This window comes from Thalassophryne amazonica, chromosome 2, assembly GCF_902500255.1.
Source record: "Thalassophryne amazonica chromosome 2, fThaAma1.1, whole genome shotgun sequence".
Taxonomy (NCBI): domain Eukaryota; kingdom Metazoa; phylum Chordata; class Actinopteri; order Batrachoidiformes; family Batrachoididae; genus Thalassophryne; species Thalassophryne amazonica.
Window position 1 is genome coordinate 112,122,546 of NC_047104.1, and position 18,673 is coordinate 112,141,218.

An 18,673-nucleotide genomic window follows, 5' to 3' on the forward strand; every position below is an offset into this window, starting at 1 on the left:
AACGAAATGGTAGCTGACTTATATCATTATCAAAGTTGTTATCGGAAAGATTGAAAATCCAAGTCTGGTTCCAAGTTTAACCTCAAGCAGACCAGACTCAAAGGGGCGGTTCTCTGCTTTGGCCATGCCACCTACACAATTTCTGAAATAACGGAAGCGCGGTGAACGCATCAGGAGCAGCTCTTCATGGCTGCTGCGCTCTGACTGCTTCTTCCCTCTTTTATGATGAAATAATGCTGAATTTATGTGTAAATGATTGTTGTACAAAAGCTTCAGATATCTGTCGCTGAGACAGATGATGACTGGAGTGTAGTTTTAAGCAAAAACGAGGCAATAATCGGTGAAATACTGCCAACGCTCTGAAATGGCATATGTGCAGTGAAGGCAGGGCGGACCAATTTTTAGGTGGACCGTTCGGTCTGCAACACTGGAACTGCTAAGCTGTAACAGACCCCTTAAATGTACCCCATAAAATATGTTTTGTTGTCTCTTTGATGGCTGTTTTTGATTTTCTGCTTCAATAGGCCACTTGTAAACATGAACGCAAGATCGCCAGCTTACGCACTCAGCAGCAACACATTCTTAAGCGTTTGAAGAACGTAGAAAGACGTTTCCTCGACAACGATGGCTGGCTTCATCGTGTAGAAAATGAGATGAAGCTATTAAAGTCAAATGCTGAGGCCTCTGTGGTGAGTAGAACCTACTGTGGGATGTTTTCATATTTATTTGTGCTGAAGCATATTTACTGTCTGTTATGCGTTTTTGTTTTCTGAGAGGAGAGTTTTTTTTTTCTTTTCAAATTGTTTTAGAACTTTAATACGAATGTGTACTCTGTGAAACTGCTTCATATTTATTTAATTGCTAGAAAATTCACTTTACTAAAATTGTGTACTCACAATGGACATTATTCAGTCATGTCCAGATTCAGAATTAATTTTAGTTAAACTAAAATGAACTAAAAATGTTTCTAGCATTAATTTTTGTTTACTATTTTACATGGTGTACATTATTTCCCAAAATTCATACAAATTTTTGTCATGGTTTGTGGTGAGTTCTTGGTCTGGAAATATTGATTTAAAACTGAACTAATGTTTTAGGGGTTTAATTGAAGTGGAATGAAATAAATAATTCACAATTTGTCATCTTTTTTCTAATTATTCTTAAGAAACTTTAAGTTAATTGTGGCCAAGGGGTTAGTGCACTTTGTTTCAATGTGGAAGGTTCCCAGTTCAAACCCCAACCCAGCCCATTTCCACATAATGTGGAGTTGCATCAGGGAGGGTTTCTGGTATAAACCTGTGCCAAATCAACATGTAAATCCACCTCTGATCTGCTGTGGCATCCCCAAGTGAAAAAAAGGGAGCAGCTGAAGGGACTTAATTAATGTGCAAATGTCTTTCTTTTTTCTTTTTTTTAATCTTACAATGATAATGGTTTTCTGAAGTGTTCCTGAGCTCACACAGTAAGATCCTTTACACGATGATGTTGGTTTTTAATGCAGTGCCGCCTGAGGAATCGAAGGTCACGGGCATTCAATGTTGGTTTTTGGCCTTGCTGCTTATGTGTAGAAGGTTTTTTTCTGAATCTTCTGATTATATTATGAACTGTGGATGATGGAATCCCTAAATTCCTTGCAATTGAACGTTGAGAAACATTGTTCTTAAGCTGTTGGACTATTTTTCCACGCAGTTGTTCACAAAGTGGTGATCCTCACCCCATTTTTGCTTGTGAACAACTGAGACTTTTTGGGGATGCTCTTTTTATACCCAATCATGAAACTCACCTGTTTCCAATTAACCTGTTCACCTGTTGAATGTTCCAAACAGGTGTTCTTTGAGCATTCATCAACTTTCTCAGTCTTTGTTGCCACTGTCGCAGCTTTTTTGAAATGTGTTGCAGGGATCCATTTCAAAATGAGCAAATATTTGCACAAAAACAAAAAAGTCTATCAGTTTGAACATTAAATATCTTGTCTTTGTGGTGTATTCAGTTGAATATAGGTTGAAAAGGATTTGCAAATCATTGTTTTCTGTTTTTAATTACATTTCAAACAATGTCCCAACTTCATTGGAATTGGGGTTGTACATTTAACATCATGCATAGGTCATAAATAACATTTTAAAGGTTAAAGACGCAGTAATATTGGATGGACATAGCATTTGTGCTCTTCTTAAAACCTTACATACATTATTTTTCATTTAACATTTTTGAATTGGATTTCATCTCTTGTCATTCACTTTGGATGAAGTTACTGGGTGTATAGTTTTTTTTTGGGGGGGGGGGGGGGGTGTTTGGCATTTTTACTGTCACTCCAGACCGCCTTCAATATTTTGTCAACATTAAGTTTGATTAGTTTTGCACAAATGATGGCATCTCATACAACATCACTCTTTACAGATTTAAAATCATCATAGGCAGCATCACTGTTTGGCAAATATCCCGTCTGTGAAATTTTACTAATTCATATAAAATGTCAGCTTTTGTAATTAGCTTGTGCTGCTGCTGGCAGTAAGGCGGACTGAATATGGGGACAGCACTCCAATGCAAACGGTTCAGCACAATTGTAGATTAATATTTCAGAATCAAAAGGTAAGTTAGCATGTTTGGGAGCTTTTCAGTGGATTCAAATTTCTGTTTTATGGACAATAAAGTTTTATCTTATCTTAATGTCAGAGAGGCTGGCCGCATTGAAATATGTAAGCATCCCATAGTTGATCTTACATCTTTCTGTTTCTTTTTAATTGTCTTTTATCGGATTGTATAAACACTGATACTGATTTATCTGCAAGTAGCTGATACCGGCCGATTATATCGGCTTACCGATTTGATTTGCCGTGTGGGCTGTAATGAAAATAACTGACAGTGGGAAATCTACCCAAGTGTAAATTCTTTTTGAATTTTGAATAAACTTACAGTAAGAAAACTGTTTTATTATTACTTATACACCAAATTAAATTGTGTTGCTGTGAAAGAAATGAGCATGACAAAAACTTTACAGGGTTGCTTAGAGAATTGTTTAGTGTTTATATGTTTGTTTGTTTGTTTGTTTGTTTGTTTTGGAAGGTCGGCTGTGCCTCTGCTGATGTCGTGACTGTCTTTGTTTTCTTCCCATCTGTCCTCACAGTAATTAGAACCGTGCTTATTTTATTTCTCCAGCTCACTTGTGAATCACTAAAGAGAATAAATCAATCCCTTTACCCTCCATCACACAGCAGCCAGTTACCTAAAACCACGGCTATGTTTTTTTTTTTCTTCATCATCATCTTCTTCTTTAGCTTTGCTTCCAGGAACTGACCTAGAACTGTGACGCACCCACAAGTCAAATGTTCTCTCTGCTGTTGTTTCATAGTATCTGTACGTCAGAGTTCTTCTGCCCTCCCTTACCCACAGCAGACAACCTATCAGCTCAGACATGGATGAAAAGAGAACAGGGCATCTTCTCTATAGTATGCTGACGTCCAAACAGCTTTTGTTTCTTCTAATTCTTCCATTAGAGTGCTAATTGAATATGTTCCCTTGCTAGAAGGACTGCTGTGTTATTTCTGATCTCGTATCTCCTGCTCGTTTAGGTCTTAGAGAAGGACTTACATTGCCACAGACTGGAGTTGCAGGTTAATGATTTGAAACAACACATCAAGCAGATGATCAAGCTTACTGCTCTGCAGGATCAGGAGAACAAGCGCATGCAGAAGTAGGTTGGCAGTACTTTCAAAATGAATCCTTCCTCAAACAGGCATATAGTACTTGGTGTGCCTGAATAAAATGTTGGAATCACATACACCAAACATTTCTTCCTGTAAGAAAAAAAAAATATTTTTCATCATTTTTCATTTGATTTCAGAATGGCTTGTGTCCTGTTACCAGCTTATAGTCGACAATACAATGTGTTGCATGAGGCTGGATTGGTTACATCAACAGATGAGGCTGAGAACCAAGAAATTGAACACATTTTGCTGAGGGAGAGAGGTGTGGTGTGGGCAGACCAGGAGGAGGCGGATCAGTGTTTAAAAGATGAAAGACCTTCAGAGATGTCACACAAGACAAATGAGGCTGGAGGCTTCATGATCCACGGCGAACTGGCACCTATCCTGTCTTTTTCACATCTGCTCTACCACCAGAGCAGTCCTTGTAGTAAGTCATAATCCCTTGATTTTCTTCACAGTATATTACTGTAAAACAGGTAATCTTCTGCATTACTAATATTTTAAAGATAGGATTCAGTTTCCTATTTAATCAGGGAAAATCCAAACACTTATGCTGTGTGTGTGTGTGTGTGTGTGTGTGTGTGTGTGTGTGTGTGTGTGTGTGTGTGTGTGTGTGTGTGTGTGTGTGTGTGTGTGTGTGTGTGTGTGTGTGTGTGTGTGTGTGTGTGTGTGTTGGAAATATTATTTCTCAAAGTGTGTAAATTCAAGTATCTTGAGGTCTTGTTCACAAGTGGGGGTAAGATCGGAGTGTGAGATCGACACACTGATTGAGGCTCCTGACGAAGGTCCTGTGGAAGCTGTACCAGACTGTCGTGGTGAAGAAAGAGCCGAGCTATAAGGCAAGGCTCATGATTTACCAGACAATTTACACTCCTCTCCTCACCTACAGTCATGAGCTTTGGGTAATGACCGACAGAGCAGGGATGCAGATACAAATGGCAGAAATGAGGTTCCTGTGTCATGTATCTTGGGCTTTCAGCCAGGGACCGGGTCAAAAGCTCAATTATCCCGGAGGGACTCTGAGTAGAGCTGCTGCTTCTTTGCATCACAGGAAGCCAGCCTAGGTGGTTTGGACAATGGGCATCTGGTGAGGATGGCCCCTGGTCATCTTCCAAACACAACCAACTGGAAGAAGGCCACAGGGAAGGCCCAGGACATGCTGGGGAGATTATAATTTCCAGATGGCTTGAGAACACCTTGGCATCCCCGAGGAAGAGTTAAAGGACTTGGCCGAGGATAGGGGAGTGTTGGCTGTGCTGCTTGGTCTGCTGTCACCACGACCCAGACCTGGATAAGCAGCTCAAAATTAATGAAATAAACATATAAAACATGATTAGGTTTTTTTGGAGTGTTGTTAACTCTCATAATGTGTTGATAAATTGTGAAATCATTTTGTGTGTTTTTAACTCTCAGGTGCTGAGACGAGACAAGCATCACTGTGCAGTGTTGTTCAAGGCCCAAAAGGTAAATGTTATTGTGCTGTCCTCTCCCTGCCTTGCTAACACATTTATGAATGTAAATCTTCCAACTACCTCATCTGTCACTCACATGCTGTTTCTCAATTATCTTTCACTCAAATGCTTCACACCTGCACAAACAGAAAAAGAAGACGCTGTTTCATTTAAATGGCAAACTTTTTTTTATGCGTTGATGAAAACCTTATTTTTATGCAGGTTTTTTGTTGTTGTTTTTGTTTGTTTTTACTTTTAAAGGGTTTCTTTTCATTTTTGTTTTTGTTTTTTTTTTTGTTTTGTTTTTTTTAGGGAGGGAAAAACTACAGACGCAACATGTCTTCTTGAGTATTGTTCAGCGTAGTAACATACATAACATAAATCACATGCACAGTATAATTTGATTTATACTACTGATGCAAACATTTGTGTTCTGGGTCAAAGTTAAGCAATGAAATGTTGTGAAAACTCATACCACTTTTATAGAGGGGAAGCTATGCAATGGGAACCTTTGGGGAAATGCAACACATAAACCTTTTTGAAATATTGAATTCCAGATTGACTCTAATGATATTTATTGCAGGTGGTCTACATTTTATTGGAACACTTTGGGGAGTTGACTTTTTAAATAAAATGTCTGTTGCTGCCAGATGACCACAGAACTATATTATGGAAGCACAAGGGAGCACAACAGCAATAAAATTTCCCAGAAACCCATTAAAACTTGAAATCTGTTAAAGTATTAAATTTTAAGTACTGTTCTCACTCGTTAGTATGCCCTGGCCATTCTGCGAAAAATCCTGCCTGAAGAGAGAGGGTGGGTGGAAGCACGCGCACGGCCAGTATTACATTAGTCAAAACACACACTGCTCCGTATATTTCAATAAAATGTCAGATTTCATCACAAATAATAAAATAAATGACAAATAACTCACCCGTTCAGTGCCAGATCTGTTCCACCGTATGCACAATTCTCATACTGCAAACTCTCAAAGTGATGTCTTTGTCATGCGGTTACTACCAGCACACACTGATGATGTCGTAAGTCAGGTGTCAGGTAAGACGCAGAAGCAAAGAGAAAAACATCGTGAAAACTCATTTTCTTTTGCTTTTCATGTTGTGTTGGGGTCACGGAATTAATATATCTTATGGTATGCCTTTAATCATCTCATCTTCAACCGCTTATCCAGGATCGGGTCGCGGGGCAACAACTCCAGCAGGGGACCCTAAACTTCCCTTTCTCGGGCCACATTAACCACCTCTGACTGGGGGATACAGAGGCGTTCCCAGGCCAATGTGGAGATATAATCTCTCCATCTAGTCCCTGGGGTCTCCTCCAGCTGGACGTGCCGGGAACACCTCCCTAGAGAGGCATTCAGGGGGCATCCTTACCATATGCCTGAACCACCTGAGATGCATCTCAGCTTTGCCTTTTGGCTCAGCTCCTGTTTCATCAACAGTATGGCAGAGCGAATGCAACACGGTCCTTGCTGTGCTGATTCTCCGGCCACTCTCATGCTTCATTGTTCCCTCACTTGTGAACAAAACCCCAAGGTACATAAACTCTTTCACTTGGGGCAAGCCCTCATTCCCTACCTGGAGTAAGCAATCCATTAGTTTCCATTGTAGAATCATGGCCTCAGATTTAGAGGTGCTCATCTTCATCCCAGCTGCTTCACACTCGGCTGCAAACCAATCCAGTGAGTGCTGGCGGTCAAAGGCTGATGAAGGCAACAGGACCACATCATATACAAAAAGCAGTAATGAGACCCTGAGCCCACCAAACTGGAAACCCTCTCCCCGTCGACTATGCCTCAATATCCTGTCCATGAATATCACAAACAGGATCGGTGACAAGGCACAGCCCTGGTGAAGACCAACCCCATCCAGAAACAAGTCCAAACATACTGCCGAAAACGTGATTACAGCTCTCACTTTTTGTGTACAGAGATTGGGTGGCTCTGAGAAGGGACCCTTTCACTCCATATTCCCACAGCACCTTCCACAGTAACTCCTGAGGTTAATCAACTTCAGTTTAAAAAAATATGTATTTACATTGGCCGTTTAACCAACATTCATTAAATAAAGGGGGTGAGTTGGGAGGGGGGTGGTCAAAATGGGTGGAGGGTATTCAAATGCGCAAATATGGTATTTTAAACCATTTGGTTTTTGTATGTCTTCCTTATGGATTTATTTCAATGTTAGTGTTTGTTACTTTGTGGTTAATTACTTTTATTATACCCCAGGCAAACAAACATTTGGGAAATGGGGGTTTCTTAACCACATTTTTTCTTGTTCCAGATGTCTTGAAGCATCTATGTTTTTGTTTGAGGGGAGGGGATAAAAGTGACCGTCTTTTTCCCTTCTACCTCTCTTAAACCAGTTAGTGAATTTTAGTGAAACGTCACCCAGTGGTAGCACACCAATGGGCATGAAACAAGAGAATTCCAATCTGACATCACAAGAAGACATAATTGGACTTTTAAAGGATTATTAACCGACCGGGAGGTCTGTCCAAGGAAATATCAGACCGAAACGTCAGTAAGGACCGAGCGTTAGTGAGGTCAGTGCGAAAAACAGAGGTCTCATATCCCCGTACAGACCAAGCAAGCAAGGCTAATAATTTGTTTATTATATGGCTATTATGTATATATAAACACACAAACTTACAGTATCGCCCGAATATGACAGCTGCTGATGGTTTTGGTCTCATAGTCAGACCTGTTTGCTTCACCTCGACGAAGAACTTGCTAATAGATGGTCCAGTCGTTAGCTGGTAAGCTTTCAATCTGTGTGTTTTTCTGATGCTGTTTAGATATGTATGGTGTATGTTCATGTCCGACTTGGTTTTTGTAATCGTGTTTTTAGCTTCCTGGTTTGTAAGGAAAATACACGTTGCGGACCAATTGTCATGATAACCAATCCGGATATTCTCTTGACTACCAGGGGACACGCGCATGCATATACAGTGGTCCCTCGTTTATCGTGGTAGTTACGTTCTAAAAATAACCCGCAATAGACGAAATCCGCGAAGTAGTCAGCGTTAGTTTTTGCAATTATTATAGATGTTTTAAGGCTGTAAAATCCCTCACTACACACTTTATACACTTTTCTCAAACAGGCATTAACATTTTCTTCCTTTTCTCTCCTGTGCAAACACTCTTTTTTTTTTTTTCTTCTGGGCGAGAAGATTATAAACAGACACGCAGAAGACAATGCGCATGCTCTCCCTTCGCTCACTGCCTCCGGGGGTACAAATGCGGGACCCGCAAAGAATCCAAGTCATGGCCATGGAGCTCTGCGGCTGCAGTTATCGAGACCATGCAGCGGCGCTGTGGATTTTTCCGCAAGAAGTCTATTCTTGCGGGCTGTCGGAGCGCTCCGCATCAAAACAGCGAGCGTAGTCTCTGGACCTGTTGCCAGAGTTGGCCACAGCTCCACACAGCAGAGAGGGGATGGTGTGAGTGGCCCGCTGGGGTGCGTACCGAGCCCGTAAACTCAGTAAGCGCATCGGAGGCAGTGAGAGCAATCGCAGTGATGCCGACCAGTGTCGCGACCGGCCCGCCTGATAAGGACGCAGAACACAATGCACTGTTAAAAAAAAAAAAAAAAAAAAAAAAAAGCAGCATGCAGAATTGCACAAGAAAATCTCAGCGAAACTGCGAGGCCACAAAAGGTGAACCGTGTTATAGCGAGGGACCACTGTATATATATATAAAGTAACGGAGGCCAGCAGGTGTCGCTGGGCATATGTAGTTCATAAACCTCACTCCCAACAGCTCAAAAGGATCATTGGTTGTTTGGATCAGCAATTTCAGTTAAATATATCATATAGCAGACAAACAGTGATATTTAAGAAGTGAAATGAAGTTTCTAGGATTTACAGAAAGTGTGAATTAATTCCTGCCTAATTCAAAAATTAGGCATGTGCATAAATTTGGGCACCCCAACAGAAAAAATACATCAATATTTAGTAGATCCTCCTTTTACAGAAATAACAGCCTCTAAATGCTTCCTATAGCTTCCAGTGAGAGTCTGCATTCTGGTTGAAGGTATTCTGGACCATTCTTCTTTACAAAACATCTCAGGTTTGTTGGTTTCCGAGCATGGACAGCCCGGTTTAAAATCACACCACAGATTTTAAGCGGGCTTAATCCTTAAACAACCCCAGGTTTCTTTTCAGCACTGTTGCCAGGCTGACAAAGAGTCAGAGCTCTATTGAGCCGAGTATTCCTTTAACTTTAACTAGTAATGACTTCATGACTTTCTTTGCTAATAAAATTTTAACTATTAGAGAAAAAATTACTCATAACCATCCCAAAGACATATCATTCTCTTTGGCTGCTTTCAGTGATGCCGGTATTTGGTTAGACTCTTTCTCTCCGATTGTTCTGTCTGAGTTATTTTCATTAGTTACTTCCTCCAAACCATCAACATGTCTATTAGACCCCATTCCTACCAGGCTGCTCAAGGAAGCCCTACCATTAATTAATGCTTCGGTCTTAAATATGATCAATCTATCTTTATTAGTTGGCTATGTACCACAGGCTTTTAAGGTGGCAGTAATTAAACCATTACTTAAAAAGCCATCACTTGACCCAGCTATCTTAGCTAATTATAGGCCAATCTCCAACCTTCCTTTTCTCTCAAAAATTCTTGAAAGGGTAGTTGTAAAACAGCTAAGTGATCATCTGCAGAGGAATGGTCTATTTGAAGAGTTTCAGTCAGGGTTTAGAATTCATCATAGTACAGAAACAGCATTAGTGAAGGTTACAAATGATCTTCTTATGGCCTCAGACAGTGGACTCATCTCTGTACTTGTTCTGTTAGACCTTAGTGCTGCTTTTGATACTGTTGGCCATAAAATTTTATTACAGAGATTAGAGCATGCTATAGGTATTAAAGGCACTGCGCTGCAGTGGTTTGAATCATATTTATCTAATAGATTACAATTTGTTCATGTAAATGGGGAATCTTCTTCACAGACTAAGGTTAATTATGGAGTTCCACAAGGTTCTGTGCTAGGACCAATTTTATTCACTTTATACATGCTTCCCTTAGGCAGTATTATTAGACAACATTGCTTAAATTTTCACTGTTACACAGATGATACCCAGCTTTATCTATCCATGAAGCCAGAGGACACACACCAATTAGCTAAACTGCAGGATTGTCTTACAGACATAAAGACATGGATGACCTCTAATTTCCTGCTTTTAAACTCAGATAAAACTGAAGTTATTGTACCTGGCCCCACAAATCTTAGAAACATGGTGTCTAACCAGATCCCTACTCTGAATGGCATTACCCTGACCTCTAGTAATACTGTGAGAAATCTTGGAGTCATTTTTGATCAGGATATGTCATTCAGTGCACATATTAAACAAATATGTAGGACTGCTTTTTTGCATTTGCGCAATATCTCTAAAATTAGAAAGGTCTTGTCTCAGAGTGATGCTGAAAAACTAATTCATGCATTTATTTCCTCTAGGCTGGACTACTGTAATTCATTATTATCAGGTTGTCCTAAAAGTTCCCTGAAAAGCCTTCAGTTAATTCAAAATGCTGCAGTTAGAGTACTGACGGGGACTAGAAGGAGAGAGCATATTTCACCCATATTGGCTTCTCTTCATTGGCTTCCTGTTAATTCTAGAATAGAATTTAAAATTATTCTTCTTACTTATAATGTTTTGAATAATCAGGTCCCATCTTATCTTAGGGACCTCATAGTACCATATCACCCCAATAGAGCGCTTTGCTCTCAGACTGCAGGCTTACTTGTAGTTCCTAGGGTTTTTAAGAGTAGAATGGGAGGCAGAGCCTTCAGCTTTCAGGCTCCTCTCCTCTGGAACCAGCTCCCAATTCGGATCAGGGAGACAGACACCCTCTCTACTTTTAAGATTAGGCTTAAAACTTTCCTTTTTGCTAAAGCTTATAGTTAGGGCTGGATCAGGTGACCCTGAACCAGCCCTTAGTTATGCTGCTATAGACTTAGACTGCTGGGGGGTTCCCATGATGCACTGTGTGTTTCTTTCTCTTTTTGCTCTGTATGCACCACTCTGCATTTAATCATTAGTGATTGATCTCTGCTCCCCTCCACAGCATGTCTTTTTCCTGATCTCTCCCTCAGCCCCAACCAGTCCCAGCAGAAGACTGCCCCTCCCTGAGCCTGGTTCTGCTGGAGGTTTCTTCCTGTTAAAAGGGAGTTTTTCCTTCCCACTGTCGCCAAGTGCTTGCTCACAGGGGGTCGTTTTGACCATTGGGTTTTTCCGTAATTATTGTATGGCTTTGCCTTGCAATATAAAGTGCCTTGGGGCAACCGTTTGTTGTGATTTGGCGCTATATAAATAAAATTTATTTGATTTGATTTTCAATAATATTCAGGTCTGGGGACTGAGATGGCCATTCCAGAACATTGTACTTGTTCCTCTGCATGAATGCCTTAGTAGATTTTGAGCAGTGTTTAGGGTTGTTGTCTTGTTAAAAGAACCAGCCCCAGCACAACTTCAATTTTTGCCACTGATTCATGAACATTGTTCTCAAGAATCTGCTGATATTGACTGGAATCCATATAACCCTCAACCTTAACAAGATTCCCAGTACCTGCACCGGCCACACAGCATGATGGAACCACCTCCAAATTTTACTGTAGGTAGCAAGCATTTTTCTTGGAATGTTGTGTTCTTTTTCAGCCATGCATACCGCCCCTTATATCCAAATGACTCAATTTTAGTTTAATCAGTCCACAGCACCTTATTCCAAAATGAAGCTGGCTTGTCCAAATGTGCTTTAGCATACCTCAATCGACTCTGTTTGTGGCGTGTACGCAGAAAAGGCTTCTTCTGCATTACAGCATCATACAGCATCTCCTTGTGCAAAGTGCGCTGTATAGTTGAATGATGCACAGACACACTATCTCCAGCAAGATCATGTTTTAGGTCTTTGGAGCAGGTCTGTGGGTTGACTGACTGTGCTCACCATCCTTCGCTTCACCTTATCTGAGATTTTTCTTGGCCACTTCGGGCCTTAACTAGTACTGTGCCTGTGGTCTTCCATTTCCTCACTATGTTCCTCACAGTGGAACCTGACAGCTGAAATCTCTGAGATAGCTTTTTGTATCATTCCCCTAAACCATGATGTTGAACAAGCTTTGTTTTGAGGTCATTTGAGAGTTGTTTACAGGCTCCCATGTTGCCACTCATTAGAAGAGATGCAAAGAGGAGAAACATTTGCAAATGGCCACTTTAAATACCCTTTCCCATGATTGGATTCACCTGTGTAAGGAGGTCAAGGGTCAGTGAGCTTACCAAACCAATTTTGTGTTCCAATAATTAGTGCTAAATGTATTCAAATCAATCAAATGACAATTTATGCCCTTGCCTAATTTTGTTTAAAGACTTATTGCACACTTTCTGTAAATACTAGAAACTTCATTTCGCTTCTCAAATATTAGTGTTCGTCTGCTATATGATATATTTAACTGAAATTTCTGATCCAGATAACCAATGATTTATAAAGGAAAATCCTGAAAATTATCAGGGTTTCCCAAACTTTTGCATACAACTGTATATATAGATATAATTTGAAATACAAACATTGTCAATGGCGCCTTAATGCATGGGCTAACCTGGGTTACAGCCTCTACCATGGGGAGTGACTCTTAAAAATTATAATAATTAATAATTGGGGCTGTTGAAAAATCTATTTTTCAGAATTGTGACACTGGTCAGTGAGTTGCTTCTGTTCCTCTTTCTTGCTGCTGAGGAGTGTTTGTTTATTTGTTTATTTATTTGGATCCCCATTAGCACCTGCAGTATACTGCATCAGCTACTCTTCCTGGGGTCCATTCATGTTTTAATCACAGTTTCAGTACAATAACATAATAGATTTCCATTAAGGCATGTAAATCATAATGAAAATTCATAATACATTCAGAATAAATTCATTCATAATCAATTCATAATACATCACAATACTTCAACCATTTGCCTCAGATAATACTTTTTAAGTTCCTTTTTAAAACCCAGTTCACTGCTCAATTCCCTTAACTTTAGTGGTAAATGATTCCATTCTCTCATGGCTCGAAACATCACTGTCCGTTGACTCTGGTTTGTTTTACATTTAGGCAAAATGAAACACAGTCCTTTGGCATGCCTGGTTGGATAAATGAGTATCCTTACTAAAAGGCAGTTGTTGGTAAAGGACAGACGGTATCTGAGTTGTAATAATATTTCTTAAAAATTTTGCTTTTGCATATAGCCACCTGTCCCTCACCAAAAGCCAAGAGAGGCGCTTATGCATTGTATCCACACTCGTCCTAAAGCCACATTTTAACACCACACGTGCAGCTTTATTTTGCACAAGCTGTAATTTTTTTTACATTATTTACTGAAGCAACGTGGATTCTGTGCCTCTCCACTCTTCCTCCAGACTCTGGGACCTTGATTTCCAAAGGAAATGCAAAATTTACTTTCATCAGAGAACATAAGTTTGGACCACTCAGCAGCAGTCCAGTCCTTTTTGTCTTTAGCCCTGACAAGACTTCAAGTCAGCAGTCTTCCCCATCATTGTGTAGCCTACAGAACTACTGTGTGTGTGTGTGTGTGTGTGTGTGTGTGTGTGTGTGTGTGTGTGTGTGTGTGTGTGTGTGTGTGTGTGTGTGTGTGTGTGTGTGTGTGTGTGTGTGTGTGTGTGTGTGTGTGTGTGTGTGTGTGTGTGTGTGTGTGTGTGTGTGTGCTGAAGAAGAGCCAGAGTGGCAGCCTGTATCACTCCATCTGGAAAGTTTGGAAAAATAAATGGAATTGGTTTGCTTACTGTTTTCTTCCAAACAAGGAACATAAAAGCCAAAGTCTATAGATCCATATTTGTGTTGAGTCACCGTCTTTGCATTAGATCAGACAGCTCTCCACACACATTTAGACAGAGAATGTTATTATTACAAAGTTGACATTTTATATGGGTTGGCGTAAGATTTCGCAGATGGGATGTTCATCAAATAGACCCGCTGCCTATGATCATTTTTAATCTGTACAGACTAATCATTTATAACATGCATAATTTGCATAAAAACAGAGCTTAAAATTAACAAAATATCGAATCTGGTGGTCTGGTGGGACACTTCGCAAAGTGAATAAAAAAAAAGCGCTGTAGAGTAAATTCGTCAAATTCTAACGACAAGAGGCGTAATCTAATTCAAAAATGTTTAATGGAAAAAGAGAGTTTGCATTTACTCTGACGATGTTAAAGTGTCTGGCGCAGCTCTCAGCTTTGCACACATTAAAACTATTGTCTGTAACTTTTTGAACAGTGCAGCAAATGCTATATCCAATATTAATATGCTTTTACCATTTTAAGCATTATTTATGATGAACATATGACATGAAATATAACAGCAAATAATGAAATATGAAGTTTGCATCATTTTTAACTTTAAATTAAATTGGCTCAAGTTGTGGCTCTTACAATAGATTAAAAAAACATTACAAATCAAATCTCCAGCCAATTCTCAACGTGCAAAAAGAATAACTAGATCCAACACCTGTTACATTTCAAAAGACTTGCTCCCATACAGCTTTGTGGGAAACTAATGCATTTTGGTTAATGCTGGCAAATTATACAGTATTTTTTTGTCTTTCTGATGCCTGATTGTTTTTTCTCTGTTTAAGGTGCAGCTCCGTCCAGAGATGGGAGTTGTATTTGTGTTGGCAACCCTCCTGTCCTGTGCACCAACAGCAATTCTTGTATATTCATCCGTGAATTGTTCTGTGAATTGTTTCGGTAATTTATGTTTGTAGCATGGCCCAAGCAGAGGGTCACCCCTTTGAGTCTGGTCTGCTTGAGGTTTCTTCCTTAGAGGGAGTTTTTCCTTACCACTGTTGCTCTGGGGGTTGGTAAGGTTAGACCTTACCTGTGTGAAGCACCTTGAGGCAACTTTGTTGTGATTTGGTGCTATATAAAGGAAAATAAATTGAAAAATTTATTCTTGGATACAGTGCATCCAGAAAGTATTCACAGCACTGTGTGATTTCTTAGTTTTTTTGTTTGTTTGTTGTTGTTTGGTGGTGGGAGGAGATAATAAGACTTTAACATTAATGGCAACTAGGTTCGGATGGGTCTTGTCTTCTGAAGTCCACCACCAGTTCCTTTGTCTTAGATACATTGAGCTGCAGGTGGCTGAGTCCACACCACTCCGCAAACCTGTCCACCACACTCCTGTACTCAGCCTCCTGATCCTTGCCGATGCAGCCCACAGTGGCAGAGTCATCCGAAAACTTCTGCAGGTGGCAGAACTGTGACCAGAGCCTGAAGTCTGAGGTATAGAGTGTGAACAGAAAGGGAGACTGTTGTTTTTTTCCAAACTTAATAAAACTTTCAGCTTTGTAAAAACCTTTGAACTGTTAGAATGGCCTAAGCAGTGGGTCACTCTTTTGAGTCTGGTCTGCTTGAGGTTTCTTCCAAAATATCAGATGAGTTTTTCCATACCACTGTCGCCTTTGTGTTTGCTGTAGGGGTTGGTCAGGTTAGACTTACTTGTGTGAAGCGCCTTGAGGCAGCTGTGTTGTGATTTGGTGCTATATAAATGCAATAAATTGAATTGAATTAAGACAGGTCTGTCCCCTGTGGTGCCCCCATGCTGCTCCTGATGGTGTCAGATGTAATGTCCTGAAGCCTCACATACTGTGGGCGGCCTGTGAGGTAGTTGGTAATCCAGTTCACTAGTGGAGCCTCCACCTTCATGTCACGTAGCTTATTGCTGAGTAAGTCAGGCCGGATGGTGTTGAACGCACTGGAGGAGTCAGAGAACATGACTCTAACAGTGCTGTCTGCCTCCTCCAGGTGAGAAAAAGCTCTGCAGCATGAAGATGATGGCATCCTCCACTCCCCTGTTGGGCTGGTACGCAATCTGCAGGGGTCCAGTGATGATTCAGTGACTGTGCGGAGGTGACTCAGGATGAGCCTCTCAAGTGACTTCATAACATGTGATGTTAGGGCCACAGGTCTGTAGTCATGAAGTGTGTTGGGGTTCTTCTTCATGGGCACAGGGACCAGACCATGAGGTTTTCTACCGCTCAGGAACAGTCATCTGGCTAAGGCTCAAGTCATCATTGTGGGGATGACTGAGGAAAGCATATTTGGACTGAAAGGATTTTGGTTCATTAAACATCAGTTTCACCTTCATCCAAGCATAGTCGGTTTCTGAAGCGATGTGTTGACAGAACCATGGCCACTACTCCTTGTTGTACTTGCAAGCTCACCAGTAGTGCGGTGGCCTGTTTCAAAAACATGCGCACTTTCACTTCAAATATGCAAATGTCCTGTTTTTAAAGAATACCACTGCTCTCCTTTCTCTTTTTTTTTTTGTTTTGTTTTTAATCCAGTTGTTGTTTTATGCCGTTTCTTCTTCTGTAGAGCTTATTGGTGGTTGACAATCAGACACCTGTACTACCTTCTCTTCCATCTCACGTTATTGCATATTAATTATCATTACTCGCCTAATGGCCAGAGTTAAAATGCCATAATTATCACATCCCTCTTACTTTGAAGTAAATATTGCTACAGTGCTGCACTTGTTCAGCTGACCTTGTATTCGTTCAGTACCTCCTGTACAACAGTGGATATGTAAGCGTCCGTATGGCTTTTAGTTAGTTCTCTACTAGCCAGAATTCTCAGAACAATGCGCTCTCCACTGGCATATTGTACATTTATGCTGAAGACAGCGTGGTCTCTGGATGTAGCGCTGTCAGTTTTCAGCATGAGAAGCCTTCTACTCAGTTCATCCATAAGCTTTCTCCTTTCATTTTGGGCATCTTTTGATACCTTTTTGTGAATATTGGCCAAATCAGTTATGAAACCATTTCCAATGGCTTGTTGTATTGGATCAGCCAGAGTCCTCCATCAAAGAAAATTGTCTGCTATTAGCAGTTACAAGCTGCAAGCAAGCATCAACTAGACCCTCAGGGGTGATAGGCACTTGGACAAATTTGGGCTTCTTTCTGACAACTGCATCCAGAGTCTTTTGCTCTTTTGAAGCAGTTCTCTTTTGGTCGACTTGAGTAAGACTTAAGTAACTTAAGTTGTCAGAGTTGTCAGAGTAACTTTTTACTTAAATTACTTAAGTAACAAGTTCTTGAAGAGGTCCGGATATTTTTGTTGAATGTGCCTCTGTAAATTGCCTTTATGATTTCCCACATTTCAGCTCCACATCCCTCAGGGTTGCATTTGCATTTGTTAGTCACCGGGTCAAACAAAAAATGCTGTCGCACAGGATTCTCGCAATGTCTTCCTAAGTAAACACAAATGTTGAAATGCCAAATATGAGAACTATTACATTTTAGCAAAGAAATTAACAGGGCTAGGCAGTAGCCTTGCTAATGTTAATGCTAGCTGCTAACATTTGTTTTAAAGTTCATCACAGCCCAGCACAGTGAGCAAACAGATGAAATTCATGTCTAAAACAAACTTTTGAAAAGCTGGTAGTCTACAATATGATTATAATCAAAACTGGAAGACGGCATAGGCCTCTTGATTGTCTGGTGGTGATATTGGTAAGCTTCTCTCTGTTCTCTCCACGCATTGAGTGAAGGACAGGTGGAAGTGAACCTCAAAGGGTCACTGTAAATGGGAAAACTTTTTGAGAACAAATAAAAATAAATAACGGTATTAAAAAATATATACATTTTCTGGTTTAGTTTTTGTTCCTAGCAAAATTTCTGGTGTTCGTTCCACTAACTGGTTGTAATTAGTTTTTTTTAATGCATTGTAGAGCTGTTTGTCAAGCTTATACATTTTATTGACTTTAATGTACTTGCAGTGTGCTCCCCCATAAGTGTAACATCTGGGAAAATACAAGTATCACATTGGATCTCTGTGTTGTCAGATACTCAATATAGGCAGATACTCACCCAGGATAGGGTGTTTAAAAAACGTAATCGCTACATCCTTAATCATGATATTGATTTTGTAAGTGCTACTTCTCTGAAACCACTTTGTGGATTTCAGTGAAAAATCATGCGAATACTAGCACGTCGTATGAAGATGCGCATGAAGAAAAATAATTCAAGTCTGACATCTTAAAAGGGACATAATTGGATTTTTGTTGTTGTTGCGAGGGAGGAGGGTGTCTTTTTGTTTGTTTGCTTACTTTTAAGGCAATTACATTTACAGAGGTTGGCCAGTTTGTTAATTCAGGTATTTCATCATAAAAGATTTCTTACGACTGATATATAATGCATGCAAGCTACTCGTATAGTGGAGTGGGGAGTATAAGTTTATGACCTTAATCGCGATCTCTAGTTCTTTTACTGTCCTCATTGAGACATTGTTTATTCTCTAATAAAATCCTCTTCATTCACTGACTCTTGCTAGTATTGTTGAAAGTCATCCTACCATTTTAAATTTTCCCACACAGGTGGAGCCGGTTAAACCTGTCCTGTGTAACTGCAGTTGTTGACAAAATGTAAATTGCACTGAGCTTAGCTGTCACAGATGTTTTAATTCAAAGGGCTTTTCCACAGTGTT

At 40.2% G+C, this 18,673-nt stretch overlaps 1 protein-coding gene across 2 annotated transcripts in view; it reads left to right on the forward strand.

Moving 5' to 3' along the window:
• Window positions 1-18,673, forward strand: part of kif18a (kinesin family member 18A) — a 143,142-nt gene that overhangs the window by 95,091 nt on the left and 29,378 nt on the right. For both annotated transcript variants that reach the window (XM_034191858.1, XM_034191866.1), the window contains 4 exons: window positions 525-689; window positions 3,570-3,691; window positions 3,842-4,131; window positions 5,118-5,168. In XM_034191858.1, coding sequence (XP_034047749.1) covers window positions 525-689; window positions 3,570-3,691; window positions 3,842-4,131; window positions 5,118-5,168 — 628 coding nt within the window. The remainder of the gene's footprint in view (window positions 1-524; window positions 690-3,569; window positions 3,692-3,841; window positions 4,132-5,117; window positions 5,169-18,673) is intronic.